At 35.0% G+C, this 25,629-nt stretch overlaps 5 protein-coding genes across 6 annotated transcripts; 3 read left to right on the top strand and 2 right to left on the bottom strand.

The window, feature by feature from the left end:
* The first annotated feature begins 270 nt into the window (after positions 1 to 270).
* On the top strand, positions 271 to 3,365 carry LOC111314952 (putative trehalose-phosphate phosphatase D). Of its 2 annotated transcripts, XM_089749397.1 has the most exons (12): positions 271 to 522; positions 638 to 925; positions 1,045 to 1,185; positions 1,280 to 1,351; positions 1,466 to 1,558; positions 1,736 to 1,792; positions 1,902 to 2,003; positions 2,108 to 2,185; positions 2,355 to 2,424; positions 2,614 to 2,684; positions 2,790 to 2,883; positions 3,004 to 3,365. In XM_089749397.1, the coding sequence occupies exons 2-12, from the start codon at positions 668 to 670 to the stop codon at positions 3,066 to 3,068; spliced, it is 1,101 nt and encodes a 366-aa protein (XP_089605523.1). In that variant the 5' UTR covers positions 271 to 522; positions 638 to 667; the 3' UTR covers positions 3,069 to 3,365. The 2 variants fall into 2 exon arrangements, with proteins under 2 accessions (XP_089605523.1, XP_089605522.1); XM_089749396.1 differs by lacking the exon at positions 271 to 522 and having other exon boundaries at positions 572 to 925.
* Positions 3,366 to 9,930: 6,565 nt separating this feature from the next.
* Positions 9,931 to 11,297, top strand: LOC111315583 (F-box protein AUF2-like). The gene has a single exon (XM_022917420.2). The coding sequence runs from the start codon at positions 10,260 to 10,262 to the stop codon at positions 11,181 to 11,183; it is 924 nt and encodes a 307-aa protein (XP_022773155.2). The 5' UTR covers positions 9,931 to 10,259; the 3' UTR covers positions 11,184 to 11,297.
* A 1,420-nt stretch (positions 11,298 to 12,717) lies between these two features.
* Positions 12,718 to 14,564, bottom strand: ECHIA (enoyl-CoA hydratase/isomerase A). Its single transcript, XM_022917422.2, has 3 exons — positions 14,110 to 14,564; positions 13,586 to 13,868; positions 12,718 to 12,928 (listed from the first exon to the last, which is right to left on the bottom strand). The coding sequence occupies exons 1-3, from the start codon at positions 14,517 to 14,519 to the stop codon at positions 12,824 to 12,826; spliced, it is 798 nt and encodes a 265-aa protein (XP_022773157.2). The 5' UTR covers positions 14,520 to 14,564; the 3' UTR covers positions 12,718 to 12,823.
* A 1,235-nt stretch (positions 14,565 to 15,799) lies between these two features.
* On the top strand, positions 15,800 to 18,893 carry LOC111315132 (uncharacterized). Its single transcript, XM_089749513.1, has one exon. The coding sequence runs from the start codon at positions 17,669 to 17,671 to the stop codon at positions 18,518 to 18,520; it is 852 nt and encodes a 283-aa protein (XP_089605639.1). The 5' UTR covers positions 15,800 to 17,668; the 3' UTR covers positions 18,521 to 18,893.
* Positions 18,894 to 20,837: 1,944 nt separating this feature from the next.
* LOC111314951 (TPR repeat-containing thioredoxin TTL1-like) lies at positions 20,838 to 24,665 on the bottom strand. Its single transcript, XM_022916570.2, has 7 exons — positions 23,314 to 24,665; positions 22,943 to 23,138; positions 22,687 to 22,859; positions 22,070 to 22,403; positions 21,759 to 21,963; positions 21,478 to 21,578; positions 20,838 to 21,350 (listed from the first exon to the last, which is right to left on the bottom strand). The coding sequence occupies exons 1-7, from the start codon at positions 24,336 to 24,338 to the stop codon at positions 21,198 to 21,200; spliced, it is 2,187 nt and encodes a 728-aa protein (XP_022772305.2). The 5' UTR covers positions 24,339 to 24,665; the 3' UTR covers positions 20,838 to 21,197.
* Positions 24,666 to 25,629: the final 964 nt, after the last annotated feature.

Genomic DNA, 25,629 nt, shown 5'->3' with positions numbered 1-25,629 from the left:
CCTTAAAATCCTGTTGATCAATGATGGCGAATTAGTTTATTCCAAACTTTAACAGCAACAAGTTTTAAGTACAAAATTTATCGTTTGTCAACACAAAAATTGCTGTAAAAAAAAAAAAAAAAAACCCATATTTTCATTAAGGGTGAGAAATATTCCTCGGGATATGATCAGTGGTCCCTCAATTCAAAAAGAAAAAAAAAAGGGGGGGGTGAATGCTGAGGTCGAAACTACAGGAGGCCAAGAAAGTTATGGCTGTTTCATTGCTTAGTGCCGTGAAGCCAAGTTTATAAATTGACTAGACAACCTCATTTTTTCTTGTGACTTGTTGAGTGTTAGTGCGCTTCTGTGATTTTAACCTTTCCTTTCGAGTAATTTTATCTTTATTTTTTCCTCTCCACACTTCTCCCTTTAAGCCCTTTGCCTATTTAAAAACCTGTCTTTTGTTGTTTTTCTGTAGCCTAAGATCTCACATTGCCATCTTCTCTGTTTTTTCTCCTCTGTTTCTTTCTCTACTCTGTCCAGGTATAAAGCCCAGGCATTAAAAATTTGATGTTTCTTTGACAAATAGATGTATAAAATTTTATTTTTTTTGCCTACCTGGGTCTGAATTTTGATTTTGGGTTTTAAACATATGCAGAGGATTGGCAAGAAGAAGAAGTTAAGAAGAATGACTAACCAACAAAATGTGGTGGTTCTTGATGTGAAATTGCATGGTGTTAGGAATGTGTTGCCTCCATCATCTCTGACAGTGACAAAGCCCTTTTCGGCACAAGACTTTAAGATGCTATTGATGAAGAAGAGGTTTGAAACTGAGAAAGCAGGGGCTAAAATCAATGCCTGGGTGGATTCTATGAGAGCTTCTTCACCTACCCGAATCAAGTCTACAGCTTCCTTACCTGAAAATGATGAGAAAACTTCCTGGATTGTAGGTTCCATTTCTCCATCATATTAATTACTTCCCGAGTTCTTCAGATGATGTTGTTATATCGTTTTAATTAGCATTAATTAGTAATAACCCCTTTTTTTTGTCTATTCCTAAAACAGGTTCATCATCCTTCAGCTTTGAGCATGTTTGAGCAAATAGTGGCTGCTTCAAATGGAAAACAGATTGTGATGTTTCTTGATTACGATGGCACGCTCTCTCCAATCGTTGAAGACCCGGATCAAGCTTTCATGCCAAGAGAGGTTTGTTCTTATTCCACTACTGTTGATCAGCTGCGCAACTCAAAAACTCCTATTGATTCATTCTCTTTGGCAAAACTTCTTTATTTCTAATCAGATGAGAGCAGCTCTTAGAGACGTTGCAAGAAATTTTCCAACAGCGATAGTGACCGGAAGGTGCAGAGACAAGGTACATTTTTTTGAAGTGAAAAACTTACAGTTCATACTTCATACTATTTGATTAATGCATTTTTTTTTTAAGTTAAAAATGTTGATTGATTATTTTCATCGTGGGATTCAACAGGTTTACAACTTTGTAAAATTGGCTGGACTTTATTATGCTGGTAGCCATGGTATGGACATAAAGGGACCATCTAAAAGTTGCAAATACAAGAAAGTAAGAACATCAGAGTACTACTTCTGCAGTTTAATCCATCGTACTCTTTTTTCTTTTGCCCTTTTCCTTCATCAGTAATAACCCCCTTTTTCTTTGTTTGTTTTTTTTTTTGTTTTTTTCTCTTTCCTTGGCTGCTTCTAATACATGTTTTTTACTGCCAACTTTTGAGTTATTCAGGGTAACCAGGGAGTTCTTTTCCAGCCTGCCAGTGAATTCTTGCCCATGATTGATGAGGTTTGTTGTCTCCCACCATCTTCTTGCTTGATTTCACAAAGTAACAACTAAAAAGACACGACAAAGAACAATGCTAATTCAGGAAACATCATTTTTCTCTAATTTTTAGGTGTACAAAGCCCTGGTAGAGAAAACAATTTCCATTCCAGGAGCCAAGGTTGAAAATAACAAGTTTTGTGTCTCCGTACACTTTCGCTGTGTGGATGAAAAGGTAGAAGAACTCAAACCCACTTTTGTCCATGTTTTCTTTCTTCTGTGGTAAAATCCCCCTCGGACATTTCAATGCCAATTTAAATGATTTCCTGTCTTTGGCAGAGTTGGGCTGCATTAGCTGAGAAAGTTAGATCAGTGCTCAACGAGTACCCTAAGCTTAAACTAACTCAAGGGAGGAAGGTATAAATTCCTCTTTCATTTTTTTTCCTTCCCTTTTTCCCATTTTTCATGGATAATAAGACTTTTCTCAAAGAAGAAAAAAAGTTGCTTCATTTTGTTTTTATCTTGATAAAGTATAGCTGGTCATTAATGTGGTTAATGAACCATCTTTTTAATTTGATTCAAACAGGTATTAGAGATCCGTCCCACCATCAAATGGGACAAGGGAAGAGCCCTGGAATTTTTATTGGAGGCACTAGGTGATTTATTTACTCAGTTACTGCCTTCGTAATTATTTTATGAGATCGTTTTTTATACGTTGACTGTAAAATTTTTAATTTTATAAATGGATTAATAGACTGTCACATATATTTTTTTTACTATACCTTAAAAAATATGTATCATCTTACTAATATTACTTAATTTTATTATTATTTCTATCTATTTAGGATATGCCAATTCAAAAGATGTTTTACCAGTCTACATTGGCGATGATCAATCCGACGAAGATGCATTTAAGGTATCTAATTATAATTAGAACATGCTGCTAAAATTAGCTTATTCTATAATTGAATTAATTTCAAGTCAGTTTAAACATATAATTTTTGCCTTGCTTTATGACCAGGTTTTACGTGATAGAGGACAAGGGTTTGGGATTCTTGTTTCCAAAGTACCCAAGGAAACAAATGCTTCCTATTCTCTACAAGAACCATCTGAGGAAAGATCACTAATCTTAGCATGCGTGCAATTTCCTTCATTAATCTGATAACATTTATTTGTTATTTTCGAACATTAATTTTGGACTAACATAAAAAATTTTTTTCTTATAATTTTACAGGTCAAGGAGTTTTTGCGTCGTTTGGTGGACTGGAAAAAATTGTCACAACCAGCACCTGCACCATAATTTGCTAAATGTGCTTAGACATACAGAAAATATTTGAATCCCACCCCTAAAAATCTGATTAAAGGGTGGAATGAATTAATTAATTATGTTTTTTCTTGTTTAGAGAGTTTCTAATTGTAATTAACTACCATGTTCAGAGGCTATATAATTTGATAAAAATGAGAAAAAAGAACAAGAATTCCATAATTTTGAAATTTTTTGAACAATCTTTCTATCAATTTCTCTCTTTTTCTCTTGTATCTGTGCATGGCCATTTGTTTATGAAATATTCTCAGATATCTTGACCAGACAAATGAAAAACGATGGTATATCTTTCACGATGAAACAATGCACGTGCTATTTTGACCATTGTAACAACACATGTCATTTCTTAGTTTTAAGTGCTCAGGAAATCCCTCCTTTTTCGAAAGGGAAAAAAAATCTACAATTGGAGACTTATTCTATATTTTGGAGAAAAAAAGAAGAAGGTAATTATGTTATTAAAGAAAGTTTTTTAATTATAAACAGCTAGCTAATTAAGTGATGTTATTTGCATTTCCATGGCTTGCCACTATCAATCAGCAATTGAACCAGTAAAATTTGAAACTGTCACACATCCTGTTATATGACACCTATGTTGTGGGGCATCAGCTAGAATCATAGCTAATAATAAGATTTCTTGCGCAGGCACATGATCGTATGCATGTTTGTGTGATAAAGAAAGAAACAAAGAAAGCGATACCAATATTTGGAGAAAGAATGATAAATTCAAACTTATTACAGTTTAAACATTTTGGAGCTTTCCTGAATAAGTTCATGCAATGAGAATCCAATAATTCCTGAAAGTTATTAAACTAGTTAAATGCTTTCCCTTGGGACCATTTTCCAGGTAATGTTTTAAAACCTAAAAAGGTCTGTTACTTCTTGTGTATTTTACTACAATTAATCACACCAAGAAATGGAATGGAATTCCTACAAATATATATATTGCCAAAAAAAAAAAAAAAAACTCATAAAATGTGAAATGCTGTTGAAGTTGGAGTAGTCCTACAGCTACAATAATTAGAACCCAGCGTTTGATTACTCAAAATAATGGGGAGAGCATCTCTTTAACAGTTGTAAAGATATCTGGAGAACCAGACAAAAATTGCTCTAATGAGACATTAATCACGTAAATTCTCTTGCTTTAAGGTTTGAATATTTTGGCTTATAATTGAGTAAAGAAAACAAGGAACTCTCTTTAGAAGCTCGATCAAAGACCCATCATTTTCTGAGGACTAATAAATAATGTATCCAAGTGGTGACATGTGGACTATAGCACAAAACCCTCTTTGATGAAAATGCTATCAATCAATGGCTTACTCATTTTCTTCATAGAAGGATATTTTTCTTTGTTTGGCAAAGAAAGCATCATGCAAATTATATATTTATTTTTTCAAATGGTTTGCAAGAACCTCAAGTGTTTATCTGAAATTTCTTGTGCACATTTTCCCACTTTTGTAAGGAATTATTTATCTTGTATATACAACCCATTTGAGAACGCGTGCACTAAAATGTCCCCCCAATGCTTATGACAAATTATACATATTGCACTGACCTTGTAATTATTCTTATTTGTGATTAATTGGATTCTAAAGAATGGGACCCCTTAATCAATGAATAATTACATACATAGATTGATGGTAAAATGACCACAAAAAAACAAAACTTTGATCAGCATCTTGAAAACTTGAAGAAAAGGCAATTGCTTCTTGTTTGAATATTACTAATGTTAATCCCACTTAACCATTTTATCCAAGTTTCCCATCCAATAATACCTAGCTAGGAATTGGACATTTAGCACAAGTACTCAAATCATAAAGCCAAACCTCAATCATGGGGTCATAATACCCATGGAAAAATCTTTATCTCCCTGACCAACATGACCTATCCGGTTGAGGTACTTTGTCATCTTTTAGACTAAAGATAAGATCAATAACAGATTCCAAATGGGGATAGTAGATTCGTTTAGTAATAATCTTATCCACATTTTAACAGTAATAAGCATAATGTCGTAATTATCGAAAATAATATATCCCAGCAAAATTTGATGTTTAAGTCAAATTAAATTAATATATATATATATATATTCTAATATTCCCAAAGGCTCTAACTTCCAACCTCCATACATCTTATTGTAGCCACCTGTGATGAATATTATTATATATCTTACAGCCCTTTGTCTCAGACAACAAACTAATAATAACTCTGGCAAAAATTAAAAAAAAAAAAAAAGACAAAGGAGAATTGGCACCATTACAGGGTACAAGGAGATGTATAAAATACAATTGTTATGTCTTTAAGCAGATAACTAAGTACAGACAAAAGCGGAGAGCTTTTGTTTTTAAAGGCAGAAACATAGGCTAATTGGGTGATGGACCATACAAATGATCCTTAAAACACATTAAAAAAAGGCAGGAGATCTGTGCATGTTTAAGTTATTAGGGGAGTGAAGGAGTGGGAAAGAAAGCCATTGCTTACAAACAGAAGTAAAGACCATCCTCATTGGGCACTTGGATTTGAGAGAGCCCACCTCAAAAGATTAAAAAGGAATCTTAAAGTTATTTTTATTATTTTTTATTATTATAATGGATCTAATTTCTATATATTTAATGGTTATATTTTTCAGAACGTTAGGTGGTGAAAAGGATACGCACTACTAGGTGAAGGGGAATCCATGGTTGAAGAGGAGTTGGAATCCACTTGAAGTGCTTGATTTGAAGAGGACATGGACATGGATTTTCAATGGGGACATCCAACATATATGCTTTCAAGCCATGAGATCTCTCTCTGGCTCTTTCATACGTGTAAAGAAAGGTACCACTAGATTTAACCCATCATTGTGTCTAACTCAAATAAACTATGTAGCAGAAGCTCCAATTATTGGAGGAAAAGAATTACCACTTCCCTTTCACAACCAACTGAGCCTCACTTAGTGATCCCATTTGATTAAACAGCTTTCACTCAGATCATTTCCGGACAGTAGTTATTCCGTGTCTCGAAAATAGAACATGTTAGATCTCCTATAATGTGGATTTTCGAGGAAATTCATTTAAATACCAAGTGGCATGTTTATTTTAGGTTTCATCCTTCCTGCTCCCAACAAACCATTATATGCTTCACACTATTAATTAACTCTTAACCGGTTTTATAAAACCCTTTGCATGCCAGTTGCCTGAGTTACAGGCTCACAGCTGCCTCAAACCCATGATGTGGAACAGTTGAATCCTATGCCCATAATTGAAAAATAAAAAATAAAAACCGATTCTTCTTCTCTGTTTAATAAAATGATACGCCTCTGGTTTTTTGATGTGATTGCTTCCTAGAAAATGGTCCTAGCCTGTAGGCTGTAGCATTGTTTTCGGCTTTGAGAGATGCTCGAATAATGAAATCTCTCATATGCGTGTCGCCAAGGGCGGATGGTCCCCGCATAGAGGGCCGAGCAAAGGGACTGCATTCGGATATGAATAATAGTAATCAAGGTTTTTCTTTGTACGGATGTCGTCAATTTTGGGGTGGGCATGGTTTAACATTGGATATATATAATCTGATTCCCATGTGATCCAGATGACCTTGGTAGAGGGAGCAAATTTATCAGGTGTTTGTATATCGGGTTTGTTTGTTGCTTGCATCTTACCCATCATCATTACCGTAAAAAGATTACCCCTCCCCCTGACAGAAAAAGCACACAAATGATGAATCACAGATCTAGTATTCTCCTAACATCACAAACTGATCTAAGCCAATTAAGCAGTAATGTGAAAGGCAGCTTAATTCATATTGGTTAGGCCTTGCTAACTCAAGAACCCCAGCTTTTTAATTAAAAAAAAGGCATTAATATTAAGTTTTTTGGTCTCAAAGTTTTGAAAAGAGAGTAGCCAATGTACATAGATTACCATATTCTAGTTGTATTTTTTGACCTGTTTAAACCAGCCAAGGTGGGGGCCTGTTTTCCACCATTTCCATATTGATCTATTATGATCAGATCAGGTATTGACACTGAAAAGGTTCCCACCTTTAAAGCGGTTTATCTCTGCTACTATTCAAAAACATACAGGCACCTGGACTTAGGTAGGGTGATAATTGGTAGATGAAGAGCGAGATGTTTCTTTTTAAAGCTTGAAATGTATTGTAGCCACGTAGTGTTTCTTTTTTATCTTGTACCTAAAAAAGAGATCAGAAAGAGATCTTGCACACCTTTAAAAAAGAAACTAGTATTAATATAATTAGACGGCCAAGCACCTCCCATGGTTTATTTTTGAAGCAAAAAAATAACGAAGCTATAACTTGAATCTGGAAGGACTTGTTATGTCCCCCTATTTGGGTTGTTTAAGTAATTGCCACGAGTCATGCCCAGCCTAGCGATGCAGGCTTATTGTAATTTAACAGCGAGCAAGCAGTGCAGCTGGTTTGAGGAATCAATTAATCAATAATGTTTGTCAAAAACAAAAATAAATCCGAAATGTATATATGGAAACCATATTTAATAACCTTGAAGTGCTGTATCAAGGTCTTTTATTTGCTTTGCAGACTTAAAATAAATCTTTGCTACCATTAAATTATTTCTTAAGCAGTTCTCATCAGCTAGCTTTGAATTCACTTCCAGTTAGTAACGAGGAGACCAGAGAAAAGTGGAAACTGAACTCGTAAGTACTGTTTTTTTTTTTTTTTTTTTTTTTACGTTATCAAAATCTAAATCCTGATAATTGAAATCAATATTTTATTAACAGATCACATCATTGGACACTGTATTGTTATTTTGATAGAGAATCTAAAATACTTTGCATAAGAAATTAAAATGACAAGAGATAAAAGTCAAATAAAATGCATCTAACATAATAGCGATACGTTTATAGATTATAGATAATTTTTTTTTTAACCAAAATATATTATGGTTTGATAAGACATCTCTAGCATAAATGTACGTTTCTACTAAGTAATGTTGAATGGAAACAAAAGTAAGTTTTGGAAATGGATTAAAGGTGATTATTTCTCAAGTCAACTACTCAACAAAATTAAGTATCAACAATCTTGCAATCCAGCTTACCTCTTATTTTTTGTTTTCATGGCAGATTGGTATCTGTTTTGAATTCTGAAATAAAATTTTCATTTAGCCTAAAAAAAAAAACACTTGCAAGCAGCTCGGATTCAGTTCCGAGACTTGCCAATGGCAATATTAATGTGATGAAGTGATGATCGATAATCATATAATGTACATGTTGTGGAAAACCAAAAAGTAAATAACTAAATAAAAGTCAAAGAAAACAAAATCTTATTAAAATGCTGGATTAGACTACAAAAATAAACAAGTCAGCAGGCCACTCTTGCATGTACAAAGGCAAACCTTCAATAATTTCTTCAGAGCATCTCAAGTGTAAACCAAATAATATTAGGATTAAATTTCATAGTTAATTGAAATTATCACCACCAATATTGCCGCTGGCTTATCGTTGCCGTACTTTCTGGTTTCTGCCACTTCTTTTGCTAGTGTTTTGGCGCTGGATTGGACAGTTTCATCAAAGGATTTTGATATAACTTTTTTGCTAGTGTATGTATCTACCATCAAATTAAGGGAACTATATGGATAGAGCAACATCTGTAGAATTATCAGCTGGTGTCTGCCTAAAATTGAGAAAAAGAGAAGCAGCTCCATATATACAAAAATCCCAGGAATTTCTCATTTTGATTTCTAACGTTTTACCAAACTCTTTCTTCAGATAGAAATATCTGTAAGTTCTTGGCAATGACATGATCTAATGCTTTAGCTTAACGTTTTATAAGGTACATATAAACAATCCCTGCAAGGATGGCGAGAACCAGGACAAGAATGACAAGGGCAAGAAGCCAAGTCCAGGGATGAGAACAACACCGTTTATTATTATTATTATTACCTTGATAATTGTTTCGATGGCCTTCAGCTATCAATGCATTTTCGGGGGGTGGCAAGCGGTAGATTTGATCTTTAGGAACCTGAATAATGTAGGTTCCTGGCCTAAACACAGGCTCGGGTTGTTGGACTTGGACCTGTACAATTTCTTGATGAGGGATTGGGTTATTGATGTAGGTAGGTAAAGTGACCCGCTCCTCCATAGAAAGATGACCAGCGGTGGAGAGGAGAGGAGGAGGGTGGTGTAGGAGCTGTAGGAGAATATTGGAGGTGGCGGTGACTTTGCATGGGAGGTGATGGCAGCTCAGCTGCTTTCATTGGCACAACAATAATTGAGGCTGAGAGGGAGGAAAGATTTGATAATTTTTGTTGATTGAAATCAAATCATGAACTATTTTTAGAGGCTATTTACTGGGTCAACTGATCCAGGGGCTAAATAAAAGGGTAGCTCACCGGATGCCCGTATCAGTTTAATTATATATCTTACAACATACAATGGATTAGTTTATTAAATTTAATTAGTTTGAATTTCAAAAAAATAAAAAACAAACAGTTTAAAATATGATTTTATTTTCTTGCGAGGATCAACAATATAGAAAATCAATGGATCATGTATTTTTTGTCTGCTGGATGCATGCCAGATGAAGTCCATAGCAACAGAAGAAACTAAGACAGTTAACAGGCTGCCAAGGCCTACTCACCGACTGCAGATTTGGTGTACACATCAGCCCAATGGGTTCTTTTCATTGTGCCTGTCTTCAAACATCGTCCAGAGGCCTGGCCGTCCTTTGCAACGATAACCCAACTCAATTGCCTGCATATTAATTGAGTAAAAAACTATTTCTATGATCTTAGAAAATTATGTAAGATACAGATCTCAAACTAATCTTTAAGATACTATCTACTATATAAAATATCTTCAATATCTCAACACAAATTTCACCAAACAATATTTTTCTAATTGGACAATCTTAACCACTTGATGATCAACCTTTAATTATATATTTCAATGAGATTATTGGAAATAAAGTATAGATTAAAAACCATTTATGATATCATTTAATAAAACAAACCCAAAATTTTAAATCCAATCCTCCCATTTTGAGATTGTATTAACAGTTCTTTTTGCCACTTCAACACTCAAAACAAGGATTAGGGGCCCCACGCTTTAACGCTCAACGGTCAGATGTACTCCTCCAGGTTCCAGATCTCCTTAATGCCCTCTTCTTTTCCGTTTATCATCATTGTCGAAGCTTGAAAACCCAGGCCAAAACTGAAGACAGAAAATGGACGGCTTTGATCGGCTACCGGATTCTCTGATCCTCCTGATCTTCAACTCTGTAGCCGACGTCAAAACCCTGATACGCTGTCTTTCCGTCTCTAAAAGATTCAACTCACTCGTTCCACAAGCCGAGTCGCTCCTCTTAAAAATCGACCGCGTCATCTCGTCCGAGTCTGACTCCGACTCGCTGTTCCTCACCCTCCTCAAGCCCTTCCTCTGCCTCATCTTGCCCAAGCCTACCCTGGGCCAACTTCGTAACCAGACGCACACTTACCCGGTACAAATTCTCTCCCGGTTCCAACGAATCAGGGAGCTTCACGTGGAATTACCGGCCGGTGATCTTCACTTAGAGAAAGGCACGGTCGTTAAGTGGAGGGCCGAGTTCGGTGAAACGTTAAAAAGCTGCGTGATTTTAGGGTTCCGTTTGGGAAATAATAACAACGGAAATTACGAAGCGGAATTCGGAGGAGGGTTGAAGACGCGCGTGATGTGGACAATAAGCGCGTTGATCGCGGCTTCTGTTAGGCATTTCCTGTTACGGGAAGTCGTTAAGGATCATGACGGAATGGAAGAGTTAGTTTTAACAGACAGAGAAGGGGAAGGGGTGGTGATGGTGGAACAACAAGGGTTGAGGGAGTGGAGGAAGGCGCGTGTGAGTTGCAGGATGGAGGAAGAGGAGGAGGAGGAGGAGGAGGAGAGGGGGAGGACGGTGGTCCCCAGTGTGAGGATAAGGATGAGGCATGAGCCCAGGAGGGGTGCCACGTTGGTGGTGGTGAGGGCAGTGGAAGATGGGGAGCAGACTGGGAGGGAAGCAGACATGGAAGATGCTGAATTGGCATTGAAGGCTTTCGGAAATGGGGTTTATGGTGATGCTGTCAGGGAATTGCTCAAGGTTAGAAGTTATCTTCTTGAAACGAACTCCTTTTGATTACTACAACTACTACATATGGTTTGTTTGTGTTGTTTCTATATTTGTATATAATAATCGTGTAAATTTGAAGCTTGAGAGATATTATAGATCAAATTCATTTGCATCATTCAATCATCATACAAATGCATATTTCTTGTTAACGCTAAACTCACATTTGCATCCAATGCTGAGCACCAAAGCAGCAGAAGTTACAAACGTATCATCACATCTTTTACATGTTTTGCACTGCCGTGGAAACATGTTAACTCTATTCGATGCTTTTCTATTCAAATGTATTTCTGCTATCTGTCTGTGTAAAACATGGATTCATGTAATTTCCTTGTTAAAAATATGTCAGCATCAGCAAATCCAGGTTCTGCCTCTGATTACATTTGCATATGCTATATTGATAAAAAATCTGATTGACAGTTGCCTACAATAGGTCAAATCCAAATCCACCTCTGGCAACAGAATGACATTGTACAAACAAAACTACGACATTCCAGGATAGAAATTCAATAGCAAAAACTATAAACTAATTGTTATGACAACGCATAATGTAAAAACCATATATGTGAATTTACAAATTCAACCAACAATAATTATGAGCCCACAATAGCCACGAATGCTTTCTCAAGCTCTCTTAAATAATGACGAACATATTTATCTCGGAAACGCTTCCAGTTCGGAAATCGTAAAAATTGTAGTCAAACTAAGTTTCCTGCTTAGCAAATTTTTACTTTCCAGAATCTCAACAATCAGTAGTCGAAGCTTTAGCCCAATCTCAAGACTACATATGAGCACCGTCGGGTGGTTTATTTATAAAAGAAATATCTATGTTCTTTCTGCTAAGCAAAAACTCACTGTGACCTCCTTATTCTTCCTTTGTGGTACAGAAAACGCCTCGGGTGTCTTCCTAAAAGTAAACATGATATCATCTTCACAAAAAACCCAACCTCCTAAAAAGCTTCAACTCGAGTTCCCAACTCTCTTCGCTCGCTGAACTCAACATCCTAAGAGCAGCGAGAAACATATTTGACTTACTATTAAGTTTTTCATTTGCACTGCATTTTTCTTTCCTTTTCTTCTCTTTTATTTTGTTTTTTTTTTTCCTTCTCTTTTGTTCTGTCCCCGCCTTATTCCTTGTTTGTCGATGATGTGATCCACTGCCTATCCAGAAGTTAGAGATCAAAATCTGGTCATCTCCCTCTTAAAAATCTGGTAACAGATCAAAAATAAATCCATGAAAGTGCTCTCCCCATCCCGCCTTCCCTGATTCTTTCACTCTAACCTTTCATTTTTTTTTTAATCCTCTGTGTCTTTCACGTCTCTGTTCTTTCCCGAACACAAAATGGTAACCTAAAGCTTTCACTTAAGGGGCTACTAAGAATTGATTTTAATTTAAAACTGGCATAAATATAATTAATAGTAATTACATATATTGGAGACGAGAGAATTCAAATTAGCACTTTCAAATAAGGCCTTACTATGTTCAAAACCAAACCTCCTCGATTTGGCAGAACCAATATTTATGTAATTGAAAGAGTTCTCATCAAACAAGGCTACTCCAGTAACCAAGAATTTATTTCCCAGATTAGGTGGACGCAACATTGTTTTTTTAATACAGTGACTAAACGGGAAGACAGAATATCCATGGATTACAACTTGGAAGATGCTTTCTTGGAACTACGCCCCGCTATGAATTCTTGCATCTTCTTAAACTGTTCCTTGGTCATTCCATTGTAGTACTTATGAGCCCTCTCCTGAAAAAGAAGATTAAGATTGAGTAACATTAGCTTAAATATACATAAAAGATTAACCAATCAAATAAGTTTAAGTTACAAGGACGTAATGCTCAAGAGACTTCTTTATACAATGTTCACAATCAGCTGCCAGCCTGCCACTGATATGCAGTGGTCATTTCTTTTATTGACTTCCCTTAATCCCTTCAATTCTCTATGGCTGTAATCCATGTTTACTCTTGATTGGTGAACATTAAACAAGGTACATACTGCTTAAACAAAAGAGGAAAATACATGCCTTTATAGCGTCACCGCAGATAAAAGAAAAAAAGGGAACAAACATGAAAGACCCTCATCCTCATAACTGGTAAGATGATGTTGGCGTATGTATCAACTGAAGCAATCAAATCTCTTTGTTTTAAAGGTAATAAGATGAGTAGATACACAATCTGACACAGGCTCAGGCTTAGCCATAATGCAAACTAGTTCTTAGTTTGATACATTTTTTGCAAGCTAGAATAACTTGAAAGTTGAAACTGCAGTATTCGCTAATGATAAAATGTTTAAAACCAATTCCATCTAAGTCTTAAAACAAAGGGGAGCCAAGAATACACCATCCTCAAAACTTTAACCAATCCTATACTTGATATAAAAGATAAAAATAACTGAAATGAATACCTTCTCCAGCGCGAGACCATGATGGAGATCCAACTTGAATCCATCATTGATCACAGACTTGTACCTAATAACCATGTCTTGGTTATTCTTCATTATTGCTACTGCAAGCTGTCGAGCTTTCTTCAACAATTCACTTTCCTCAACAACATAATTGACAAACCCCAACTTCTCAGCCTCCTCGGCCGTCAAAGGCATGGCTGCCAATGATACTTCACGAGCCTTGTGTGGTCCTATAATGCGGGGAAGCTTCTGGGATAACCCCCATGAAGGAAATATCCCAAATCTACAAACATTTTTCAAACACACAAATTCAGCACATAATACATTCAAGCTTCGATTGTTTATCTTTGATATGTTGAGTTTAAATTAATTTGTAGTACAAATAGTAAGCAGCGGCAACTCTTTGCCATGTTTATCCAAATCACAATTTACCCACTCTAGTTTTCTAAACTAGTATTTGATCCATAACTAACTAATTAGTACAAGCTTAGTATTTATTAAAAGAAAAATAAAATAAAAAAAACCTGGCATGAGTATCCAAGAACTTGGTTCCTTTAGCAGCAACCAGAATATCACAAGCGAGTGAGATCTCGAACCCGGCAGTTATCGCAAACCCGTTGACGGCACCGATAACGGGTTTGGGGCATTGCTCCATCTGAAAAATCGGGTCTGACTCCGGGTCCTTCACATCACCCTTGAAAATTTGCTCCGCTGCCGTCAAATCCACTCCAGAACAGAAGGTCCGTCCTGATCCAGACAGGATGATAACCTGCACGGAGTCGTCCTTTCCAAGCGCCTTGAAAGCATGGGCAAGATCAATCATCATGGGTCGGGTCAACGAGTTGAGAGATCCGGGTCGGTTGATGGTAACAGTCGCGATCCCATTAGGTTCACGGGTCACAAGGATAAGTTTCTCCGATGAGTATGGACCCATTTCTTTTACTAGCTTTTTTCGGAAGAAAAAAATTAAAAAAGAGACGAACCTTTTAGTTTGGTTTTGAAATGAATATATAGCGTTAGGAAGATTAATTTCCGTCTTGCATTGCGTGTCGGATAGGATTATGCCGGTAGGAGGTGACAGTGCAACTCAAAGGATAAGGGGAAAATTATAATATAAAAAATCCTACTATTCCTAGTGGACCAATTCCCCAAAAATGGAAATCAATTATTATCAACACCAGGATAGCTGTCAACTTAATTAGTTATATCTTATATTGTACTTGATTTAATTAGTAAAGTGATGCTTATCTATAACAAGCATAATTGAGTTATTGAAAACGTTGGATACCTTCTTGAACACCCCTCCGGTTTCGTCTTTGATTGAAATTCTCATTTGTTTTATATTAGATCTGACAAAAGTTGAGGTTGTTTTTCAATCTAGTATCGTCAGATTTATTTTGAATTTATTTTTCTTATATGATGAAATTTGATTGTTTAATTTTAATTTAAGCTTCAAACCATAAATATTCCATCATTTGAAATCGAAAATAGCCTCAAAAGTGATCGGGTCTGACTCACAATTGCCACATCTAACAGCAAGGTCACCGTATGTGTTGTTAAAAGTAAAGGTGTAATTGAATCGAATCAAATCATTATAGTAAAAAATTTAAATTTTAATTTAATTTTTAATTTATAATTTGATATTAAATTCGATTGAATTTTATTTTTTTAATTTGAGTTCGATTCATGATCGAAATCGAATTACTTAAATTTATTTGATTAACTCAATTAATATATAAAAATAAATTCGATTCTTATATTCGATAAAAATTTGATTATTTATGCTTAAACTCGAACTTAAACTCAAATTTAAGATATTTTATTAATTAAAATAATAAAAAATACTTAAATATAAAAATTTAATTAACCTCACGAACTATTCGAATCGGATAGAATAATATTCGAATTCGACTCAATCGATGAATCGAGTTACTCGAGTTTGAGCTCGATTCAATAATAATCGAACCGAATTCGAATTTTATTCAAATCAAACTTAAATAATTTATGAATACTAATATATCATTTACATCTTTAATCGAAAGAAAAAAAAAGAAATTAATTTAATAAAAAATAGAGAAATGTGATTTGAGATAAAAAGTTAGTGACAATTTTTTCTTTAGCAATTATCAAATTATTATTTCCTTGTTTATAGATATCTTTTTTCCATCGGCGAAAGTATTAATTATTCATGGTGCTTTGCCTTGGTATTTCCATTCTCTCTCTTTATTTCAAGCAAGAAACGAGAATCCAGAAAGGAAGACAAATAACAAACAAACCATTTTCAAGTGAAAAAAAAATTTTGAAGTTTTTGACATGGAATGTAATGCATGCATAGGAGTGTGGTCACCCAGAAAGAGTAGATGAAATATGTTTGCAAGAGGAAAAAAAACGACGGCACTTGACCTTCCAATCTAATCTGCTAAAAATTTTGCTGCCAAGGAACATGTAGCAGCTTCCATGTCCACTCTTTTTGTAGGATCTCATTGATGGCTTCAATCAGGCAGAAACAGTGGTGGTTCCTTGCTCATCATCACCGAGTTGAATGAGTCGGACTCAATCTCAATAGTTTTGGATCCCCTGTTCCACGCAACTGAGATTCCATGGAAAGGAGTCTTCAAATTTGTGCAAGGTCAACACTGCAATCACCATAGTCCCCCCCAATTGCAGCTTTTTTACTGAGTTTGATCCATTCCTCTGTGCCTTCAAGTAGGCTTTCTTTCTTGGTGTGTGATTCTTCGTTAGTCACTCCAAAATTTGATAATTACGACTGAATTATCAAATGTTTCACTGTGCATTCTTTTGCAGCATTTCAAAGCATTACCGAAGGCTTTTTATATTTTCCTATGAGTTGAAAAAAATTTGCACATAAATCATATACTCAATAAAATGTTAATCATAGAGTTTAAAAACCACTGTTTTTTCTTTGGAGGGTACTTTTGAATATCTCATCACATTTGACAGGTTCGGGACGGCCAGCAAAAAGCTGACAAGCTGTCAAAACCCAACATTCTAGAAAATTGCATGAACCCCGAGGCTTGCAACTTTGCATTCCCACGAGCACTAAACCAACCAAGATGATAATGATAGACCATAAATCATAAAGAAGAAGAGAGTTTAGAATATCTATACTTCCTACGTGGAAAGTCACAAACAGAAGCAAAGGCAAGCTGTCAGAGGATGGCGGGGGCCATTCCTTTCCCATCTGCTCTCAAGTGCATTTCTCCCCTTCATTATAGCTTCTTTCTTTCTTTTTATTTTAATCCCAATTTTCCCTCAAAAGATTTTCGGTTACCCTCTTTATCTCCTAAACTAAGAAGTTTAGTACATTTCTTGGCTGTAAAAACAAATTCCTTCCTCTTCTTTTCTCCAACCACATAAAGCTTTTTATTTCCAAACCAAGAATATTTCTAGTCGAGGACTCCTTGAGAATATGAAATTGGACCAATATATTTTTGTTGGTCGTTGTTGGAGATATTTATTTCTATGGGCACTATGGCAAACAAGGCATGGAATAACTGGCATGGGCTCACAAGTTGAGGGTATGATTGGAGCCTTAAATAAAGCTCGTGGGCTTCAACTTTTTTTCCAAATTGATTTTTTTAATGTGTTTGGTGAAAAAAAAAGTAAGGGCCATGAATGAAGCTCAAGTGTGAGCTGTGACCCCATAGCTAGAAAAATTTAACATCCGGGTAATAAAGAGACACACAAATAAAAAGTCAAAACAAAAGTAAAGAAAGCTGTCGATCTTTCCCTCCTTTTCTTTCAGAAACAACATCCGAAGCAAAAACGTACCTCAGAAACATTGAAACAAAAAAATAAAGTTCATAAGTGTCCATTGTCCAATATCTAAAAAGAAACTACTGAACTAAGCAGAGAGAATAAGAGGGAAACAAACCAAAACTGCCATGGAAGGAAGAGAAACCAAAGGAGCTTTGCTAGTACGTTTCCCATCTGGAGCCCATCTAACCCCAATGCCGAAGCCCATTTGTAGCCCAGCAAGGCCATCAGAACCCAACAAGCGCCACCACAATCACCACCGTCACCATCACCACCATCGTCTCCTTAAGCAATCAAGCACCAGAAATGGTGGTAGAGCTGGCGGCCAAGCTAGCCTTTTTCTGGGCTAAAAACAAGCAAATGGGATCCGAGATCACCGAACCAACCTCCCCAAAAGTCACGTGTGCAGGACAGATCAAAGTCAGGTCTAAAACAAGCTCATGTAAAAGCTGGCAATCAGTCAGGGAAGAGATTGAAAGAATTCACAACAGCAGGCAACATAAAAAAAGGCCAAGTTGGGTGGAGTCACTTGGTTTTAAGAAAGAAGTCATGCAGTTCTTAACATGTTTGCGAAGCATTCGTTTCGATTTTCGATGTTTCGGGTCTTTTCCTCAATCCGATATCAATGCTGATGATGAAGATGTAGATGAAGAAGATGAAGAATACCAAGAAAACCACAATCATTTAGAAGGCAATGAGACATCAACAACCTTATTTTCCAAATGGTTCAAGGTGCTGCAAGAGAATCAAAACAACGGGTTTTATAAAGAACAAAAGAAAGCAAAAGAGAGGTCCCATGATCGTGTTGATGATCATCAAGCTGCAATTCCACCTCCAAATGCCCTCTTGCTTATGCGTTGCATGTCTGCTCCTGCTAAGAGCAAGTTAGAAGAGAACATGGTAGAGGAGAGCCAAGATAATGAGGAAAACATAGAAAATGATAAAGAGAAAGAAGAAGAACGTAAGAGGAAAGATGAGAAGAAAACAAGTAATTTGAGGTCATTAATGGAAGAAGAAAACAAAAAGATGAAGGAGAGCTTGGCGGTGATGAGATACGACCCTGATTTCTACAAAATTTCATCCGACATATCCAAAGAGACATGGCTTGTTGGTGGAATGAAAGATCCATTATTCCGAAGTCGAAGTTGGAAGAGATGATTATCCCGGTGACTAAAATATTTATCTGTGCTTCATTTTAAACCTTTTCCCCCCCTTAATCTGAGTTATTTTTTGAGAACGGAAAATTCCAAACCTAATCACCAACTATAGTTTACCTTTTGAATTTGGGTATATTGTCTTTTCTATGTATGATTTCAAAGTTTGTATTTTGTTTCACAGAATTTGTACAGCTTTCCTTTTCTTTCAATTGGAAAAGATTTTGCTGCCAAGTACATTCATGAGCTGTTCTTGCATCCCCTGAGTTAAGAACCTTGTTTTTAGTTCCTTTTGAATAGTGGAAACACCGACTATTTTTTTCACCCAAATTTATCCCTCAATCGGGAAAAAGAAACATTGCAGTACTTTCATTCTGTATTTATAGATTTTTAATTATTTCAACCGATTGCGATTCACATTGGCATTTGTTGCTACAAAGTTCTGTCTTTCCCTCGGCTATCAAATTTATATAATCCCATTAAGATACAAATCTGCCTTCTTGCAACGGCAAATACTTGCATAAAATTTGTAGGTAAAGTTTGTAAAATATTTTATTAAAAGTTAGTAAATAAAAATTAAAAATTAAAATCGATAAATTAAAAAATCTTATGATATAAATAAATATGTAAAGTTTAAAAAAATTAATAAATTTGGATATATTTATAAAATTGACATTTTTAGTAAAAATACTAATAGAATTTTTTTGTTAAATAAATATCGATAAAATTTAAATTATAAATAATATTTTTAATAATTTTTTATATATATTATTAATTTTTATATTAAAATTGATCAATATATCAATTTAAATTTTTTATCAAAATTTTTATTAAATCATTTAAAAAAAACTTCACAAATTTCATTTAAATAATTTCTTATAAATTTTATCCTCTCGCAACTGCTAAAAATAAACGAAGTGAGATGCCTCAACATTGTGGCGGATTTAGGGGGAAACTAAATAAAAAGATTGAAATTAGAATCTTCCGTGTCCTAATAATAGTGTTGTATAATTAATAATTATGTTGGTCGTCATGCAGAAGCAGCTTATCGTTGATTGTTGTTGACTTTATGCCTTGCGCATGTTGCTGAGCCTTTGCTTACTTAGGGACGAGTAAAAATCAGTTTGAATCGATTAAATTAATCGAAATAAAATGAAGTCAGTTGAATCGATTTAATTTATTCGATTTTAATTATAATTAATTTTAAATTGATTAATTTGATTAATTTTTTATTTTTAAAATTGATAATCGTACTGATTGAATTAATTAATTTTTTAATAATTAAAAATAAAAAATTGAGATAAATATTTTTATTTATTTTTTTTATAAAATATTATTAAAATTATTAAATTCTTTAATAATTTAGTTTGAATGATATTAAAGTTTGAATTTTATTGAATTGAATTTATGGTTAAATAATTATTCATAATAAAAAAAATGATTAAAAAAATCGATTATTTAACCGAACAGACATAATCGAATCGATTTTGATCAATTCGATTATGATCGATTATTTAATAATATTCGATCGATTCGATTATTTATTAAATAAAAATTAATTAAATTAATTATTAATTTTTTCAAATTAAATCGATTATTTACTCACTTCTATGCTTACTTGCTCATTTATTAGGTTTGGATAAAAACAAAGGATCCAACCATTTCAATTGAACTAATTACCCGTTGAACGTGACGAAATGCATCAAAAGAAGACAATTAACCCCCCCTCCCCCCCAAAAAAAAAAAAAAAAAAAGACAAAGAATAAGAACAATGGGATGCAACCATTTTTTACCCACGGTTTGGGAGATTATTAGGACAAAAAAGGAATACCCTTAATATTGAACTAAAAAAAAATTATACAAAGGAAATCATAACTTAAAAATAAAAAATAATTAAAAGTATTGAAACTTAAATTTTAAATTTATTAAATGTATCTTTTTTTAAATTCTTATATGAATTAATTTAATTAAATTCTGAATTTGTAGAGTTTTACAATTTGCTAGTAAGCTTTGAACCAGGCTTCGCCTTTGTACAAAGTGTACTCTGAACGTCAATACGAAGGAAAAACGCAACAAAAAACTGTTATAGCAAGGAGAACTCAATAACCCAAAAGAATGGGCCTCAAGAAAGAAAAGCCCAAATAACGTCAAAACTTGGGCTAAAAAGTTGACTTGAAGTTTGTGTCCAAGCATTTATTTATAGGATTAGCCCATGGGTTTTAGACTTTGGACTTGAATTCAGGGGCCAAGGCTCCTTTTCGCATTTCAGCTGCCCAACTTCGTTAGAAATTTAAAAATTAAAATTAAAATTGGAAAATGGAAAATGGAATTTGTTTAAATTTCTGAAAAAAGAATTTCATCGATCAAATTTTTTGAGAATAACCTTAAAAACAACTCTTTGATGCTCTCCTTTATAACATTGAAAAAAACAAGGAAAAAAGCAAAGAAAATCTTCTTCTGCATATTTAAATCTCAGGTGCCACGCTGATTCCTCGCAAATTTTCCTCCTTTATGTGCAATGCCGGCAAAGTCATGGGCAGACACGATAGCCCCATTATTGGTTTTTTCTTTTTTTCTCTGTTGACTTTCTTTGTGAAAAGGTGACAAGTTTTTCTATTCCCATTCCCATGCATATTCATATCTTCTCTGTACCACTTCCCTATGATCTTGTCTGATTATCTTCAATTGCTGTACAATTTGACTGATCTTTCTAACAGCTCAGGGTTATTGCCTGGAACTTCTTTGACCCTTGATCCATTTTTATATATTTTGAAGGCTGGAATGGAGCTTACAGCCTCTGACATAGCTATGTAAGGATGATCTTCTACCTCCACCTGATAATGTCAATCAATAAATTCAAGCAGGAGATACTTAATTATTCCATTATTTAATGATGTTTTTGGTAATGTAATTGTAACAATTACTTGAAGATAAGACCCTGCTACGGAAAGAAAAAACAACCTTAAGGAAGTTGACAGATGGAAATCTTCTGCACACTTGCTCCATAAGTTGCAGAACTTGCTTCTGTTTTGCTTTGTTACAGAAAAGCACCACAGTCATCCCTGTCATTGAATAAAAGGTTTTCATTGTTTTTATTACTATCAAATTAGAATCACCAATGGGCTCAAAGGGAACGAGCAAAGCTGTTCGCTACCTCCTACAAAAATTTCTTGGGAATGAGCTCAAAGGTGGGAAAAACTATAATCATAGAAGAATTTGTTGCCTGACTAGTGACTACTTACCAGGTGAGGTCACAAAGTGGCTGAAACGCTCGTTGCTGGAGATCACAACTAGATTTGAACCAAACTTCATGTCCTTAATGTCTTCACCTCGCTGCTTCTTGAGCTGGACCTGAGCCTCAAACAGGGCCCGGGCGACCTCCCCATCTCTAGGGGTTTCCCTTATCAACATCTCATAATCCTGGATTGCCGGTTCCCATCTTTCTAGCTGATTATAGATAAGGAAAGAAACAATAATGAATACTTGGTCAAGAAAATTCAGGAGCAACTATGGCTCCAGAAAAGGCCTTAACTCTGAAGTGGGAATAATTTACCTTGGCATTACAAACAGCCCTCCTTAGCCTTGCCTTGGTATAAGAAGGTTGCACATTAAGAGCAGCTGTGCAATCTTCAATGGCCTTTTCAAATTGACCTAGCTTAGATCTACAAGCTGCTCTGTTGCATAGCAGAACTGAATTGTATGGATCATGTTCTAGTCCTTCACCATATTCAGTGCAAGCCTCTACGAATTTTGATGCCTTGAAAAGCAAGTTACCATTCAATCGAGCTGAAAATACCGCTCTGGTCCTCTTTACCACTAGGCTTATTTCCTTGTTGCCTGGATCAATTCTGGCTGAATGCTGAGCTGCTAACATAGCGTCTTCTAGCCTATAATCATCCGATGAAGTCTACCATTAGTTTTTAAATTAAAATAACCTGGATGCATGTATTTGTACAAAATAGACAGTTTACATGAGATTTTTTGTCACATTTTTCTTATCTTCAAAATCAAGCAATCAATATACTCTCATTTATTAAGATATGACGAGATAAGTCAGCCTCTATTTTGCAAAGATCCTAACAACATGCTTTACATAAAATTTGCAAAGGAAAACTGATCTCAGACTTATAGGTATCTAGACTTTGATTATAGAGATTTCTTTCTACTAACCTGCCAGAAACCATGCAGACTAGTGCTCTGATCATTAAAAGATACGCACTAACAGTCAGGCCAAAGAAATTAATACAAGATTCAATGGCAAATTTTGGTCCTTTGCCGTAGGCTGTAAAGGCCTCTTGATGCCTGTAGAGCTTCAGTAAGGCCTCTGTTTGTAGAGCATAGACCTGGCATAGATCACAAAATATGACCGTAGGCAAACATTTTAAGTAGCCACATGCAGCATATATTAACAGCAAAGAAAGCTCACCTCAGGCGCAGAGTCGACTCCTGAGGTTATCGCACATTGAGTCTCCTTAAGTAAAGTATTCCATTCATTTGATTTTCGAGCATCAGTGCATCTTTTAAGGCGTTGATTTAGAGCCTGAGCTTCAGCAATGTCATTAGAGTCAGCATGATTGCCAGCTTGTTTGTAGTGATACAATGCCTGTTCTGCGTCTCCCAATCTGCATGGCAGAATTCAGACAATTACATAAGAGAATTGCGAGAAGTAATATGATTTAAAATTTCAGATTTTCCCTTGTGTTGCCTCCTGGTCATATATATATATATATATATATATATATATATGTATGTATGTATGTATAAGGCAAAACTTGATATGAGTCTAGTGAATGGTACCTGAGATAAATTGTTGCCAAACGGTGATGAGCTCTACAATAAGTAGGATCAAGCTGAATAGCTACTTTGCACTCAATCACAGCCTCCATAAGACGGCCCAAACCTAACAAGGCAGCGCTCTTATTACACCGATATGTTGCCTGCTTAGAATCAAGAGAAATTGCTCGTTCATATAAAGTCAATGCCTCTTCAAACCTTCCCTGCTTGTAGGCCTCATTTCCCATATTCTTCAATGCATCAGGATCCAATCTACTTATTGGACCATGAAAATGTTTAAACTCGTCACTATGCTGCCTTATTATATTGCCCATAACAGAACCACCAAGTTTACTAAAGCTGTTTTTTCTGGGTGGTTTTGGCGTGGAGTGTGCCTCTTGAAAATTCTGATAAAGGTCATCCACAGGTTTAATAGTTGCTCTAGGATTATTGTTCCCTAGAGCACTCCCAGCTCCAAGCTGTCTCAAGTTCCCCAAATGGCCTACTAGCATTATATTGCTTGAAGTGGCTCGGATAAGAGCCTTACTTTTGTTTGATTGTGGTTGATCAGTAGTGATTACCTTGGCAAGTTCTTTGGAGTAACTTCCACTTGATTCTTTCAGTAATTTTTGCTCACTAGTCAAGTCCTTTGACACTCTTGCTTGGCTTGAACCAGATGAGGATGATGTTGAGCCTCTTGCAGCATCTGAGGGTCTTCTACTGTCTTTTCTCTGGTGAGAATTTGAAATTGAATTCCGAGGTGGCAGCAAGTCAGACTTCCTGGTTGGTTTCTGGTCCTGTTTTGGTAAAGGTTTAGCCAAGTTGGCGGAATCCAGGAAGACAGAGTCCACAAAGCTGGTACGCCTCCTCCTGGAATCATTGGTCGAAGGCTTCTTAGACTTATCAGTGACTGGTTCCTTCAAAACCTTGTTCATGCCTTTTGCAGGCAGTGTAGGTACTGATGATTTTCTCGAACGGTTGTTCCAACGCTGGAAAATTCCTCCCATTAGACCACAACCAAATTCCTGCTCCATTGAATACTTTGTCATTTTTGCCAAGTTCCCTTTCTTTTTTCTTTTCCAGAGGCACAGTTGCCTCTTGAAGATGATTGTTGTGGAAGAAATATTGAATTAGTCTAAAGCCAAAGAATTTGTTAACAGAAAAAGAGGACTCAAAGCAATGTTAATATAAGTGAACCACTATGTATGTACAAGGGAAAAAAAATTCAAAGAATTGAAAACTTTTTAAGAATAAACAATTGGAGGAACACAAGAAAGATGACAAAGAGAAATTAACAAAAGATGGCTTGAATGTGAAGGATTCAATATAACAGGCTTGCTCCTGGAAGATGTATTTATATCAATTCACTACCATCTGAAGTGGCTTCCAAGAAACCAACTTTATCTTTATAGGATACTCTGAGAGAGAGAGAGAGAGAGAGAGAGAGAGAGAGAGAGAGAGAGAGAGAGAGAGAGAGAGAGAGAGAGAGGGAGGTTTACACATTTTTTAAAAGAAGAAAACCCATTAAGATGGATAAATAGCGGGATGAATTCTACCCCTGAAGATTTTCTAAAATATTTTTTTTGTTATTGATTTTCTTCTATCTCCAATGACCACATGATTAAAAACAATGCCAAAAGAATGTTTTTGTTCAGTAGCTGCGAATTATTGTGATTTGACGAAATAAAAGCAAGAATTCCAAACAATCCATTGTAGTGGCCCCATGAAGATATAATACAGGGTTTGCTGAAGTTATTTTATTGTATGATCAACCCATTTCCTTGAATGTGCCTAATTTCTTTTTCTAATTTTATTAATCTTTTGAATTTGTTGTATTAAATTTAAATTTAAACCCATCCTATAAACTTTAGCAACTTGATAAGGAACAAAGACACAAAGACTAGCGGGGAAGACACTAAAACAAGGAGCGGATGTAAATTTTTTTTAAAAAATGTCCTAAAAATGTATTTCCTTTGGCCATACTGATTTTGATATCCAAACAATGGTAAATAAAGAAATAAATTTTCAAAAGATGTTTTCAAATTATCGAACGGAGTTTAAGATAAAAATTAAGAAAAAATTAAATTAATTATTATTTCAATTAAAATAAAAATTTCTTATAATAATTTAACAGAATTCAATTTTGAATTATTCGTAACTCCATCATCTTTTAAATTATCTAATTTATAGGTGAAAAATATAATTAAATAATTTAATAAATCATATAATGCTATTATTGGTGAAGGGATGTAATTAATTTGTATTTGATTTTATATTAATTTTTATAAAAAAAAATTAATAATAAAAATAAAGTCATTTAAATTAATATTTATAAAAAAT

Source organism: Durio zibethinus, chromosome 20, assembly GCF_047325235.1.
Source record: "Durio zibethinus cultivar Kanyao isolate XHJ-2024 chromosome 20, ASM4732523v1, whole genome shotgun sequence".
Classification (NCBI taxonomy): Eukaryota; Viridiplantae; Streptophyta; class Magnoliopsida; order Malvales; family Malvaceae; genus Durio; species Durio zibethinus.
This window is presented reverse-complemented; position numbering and strand designations above follow the sequence as displayed.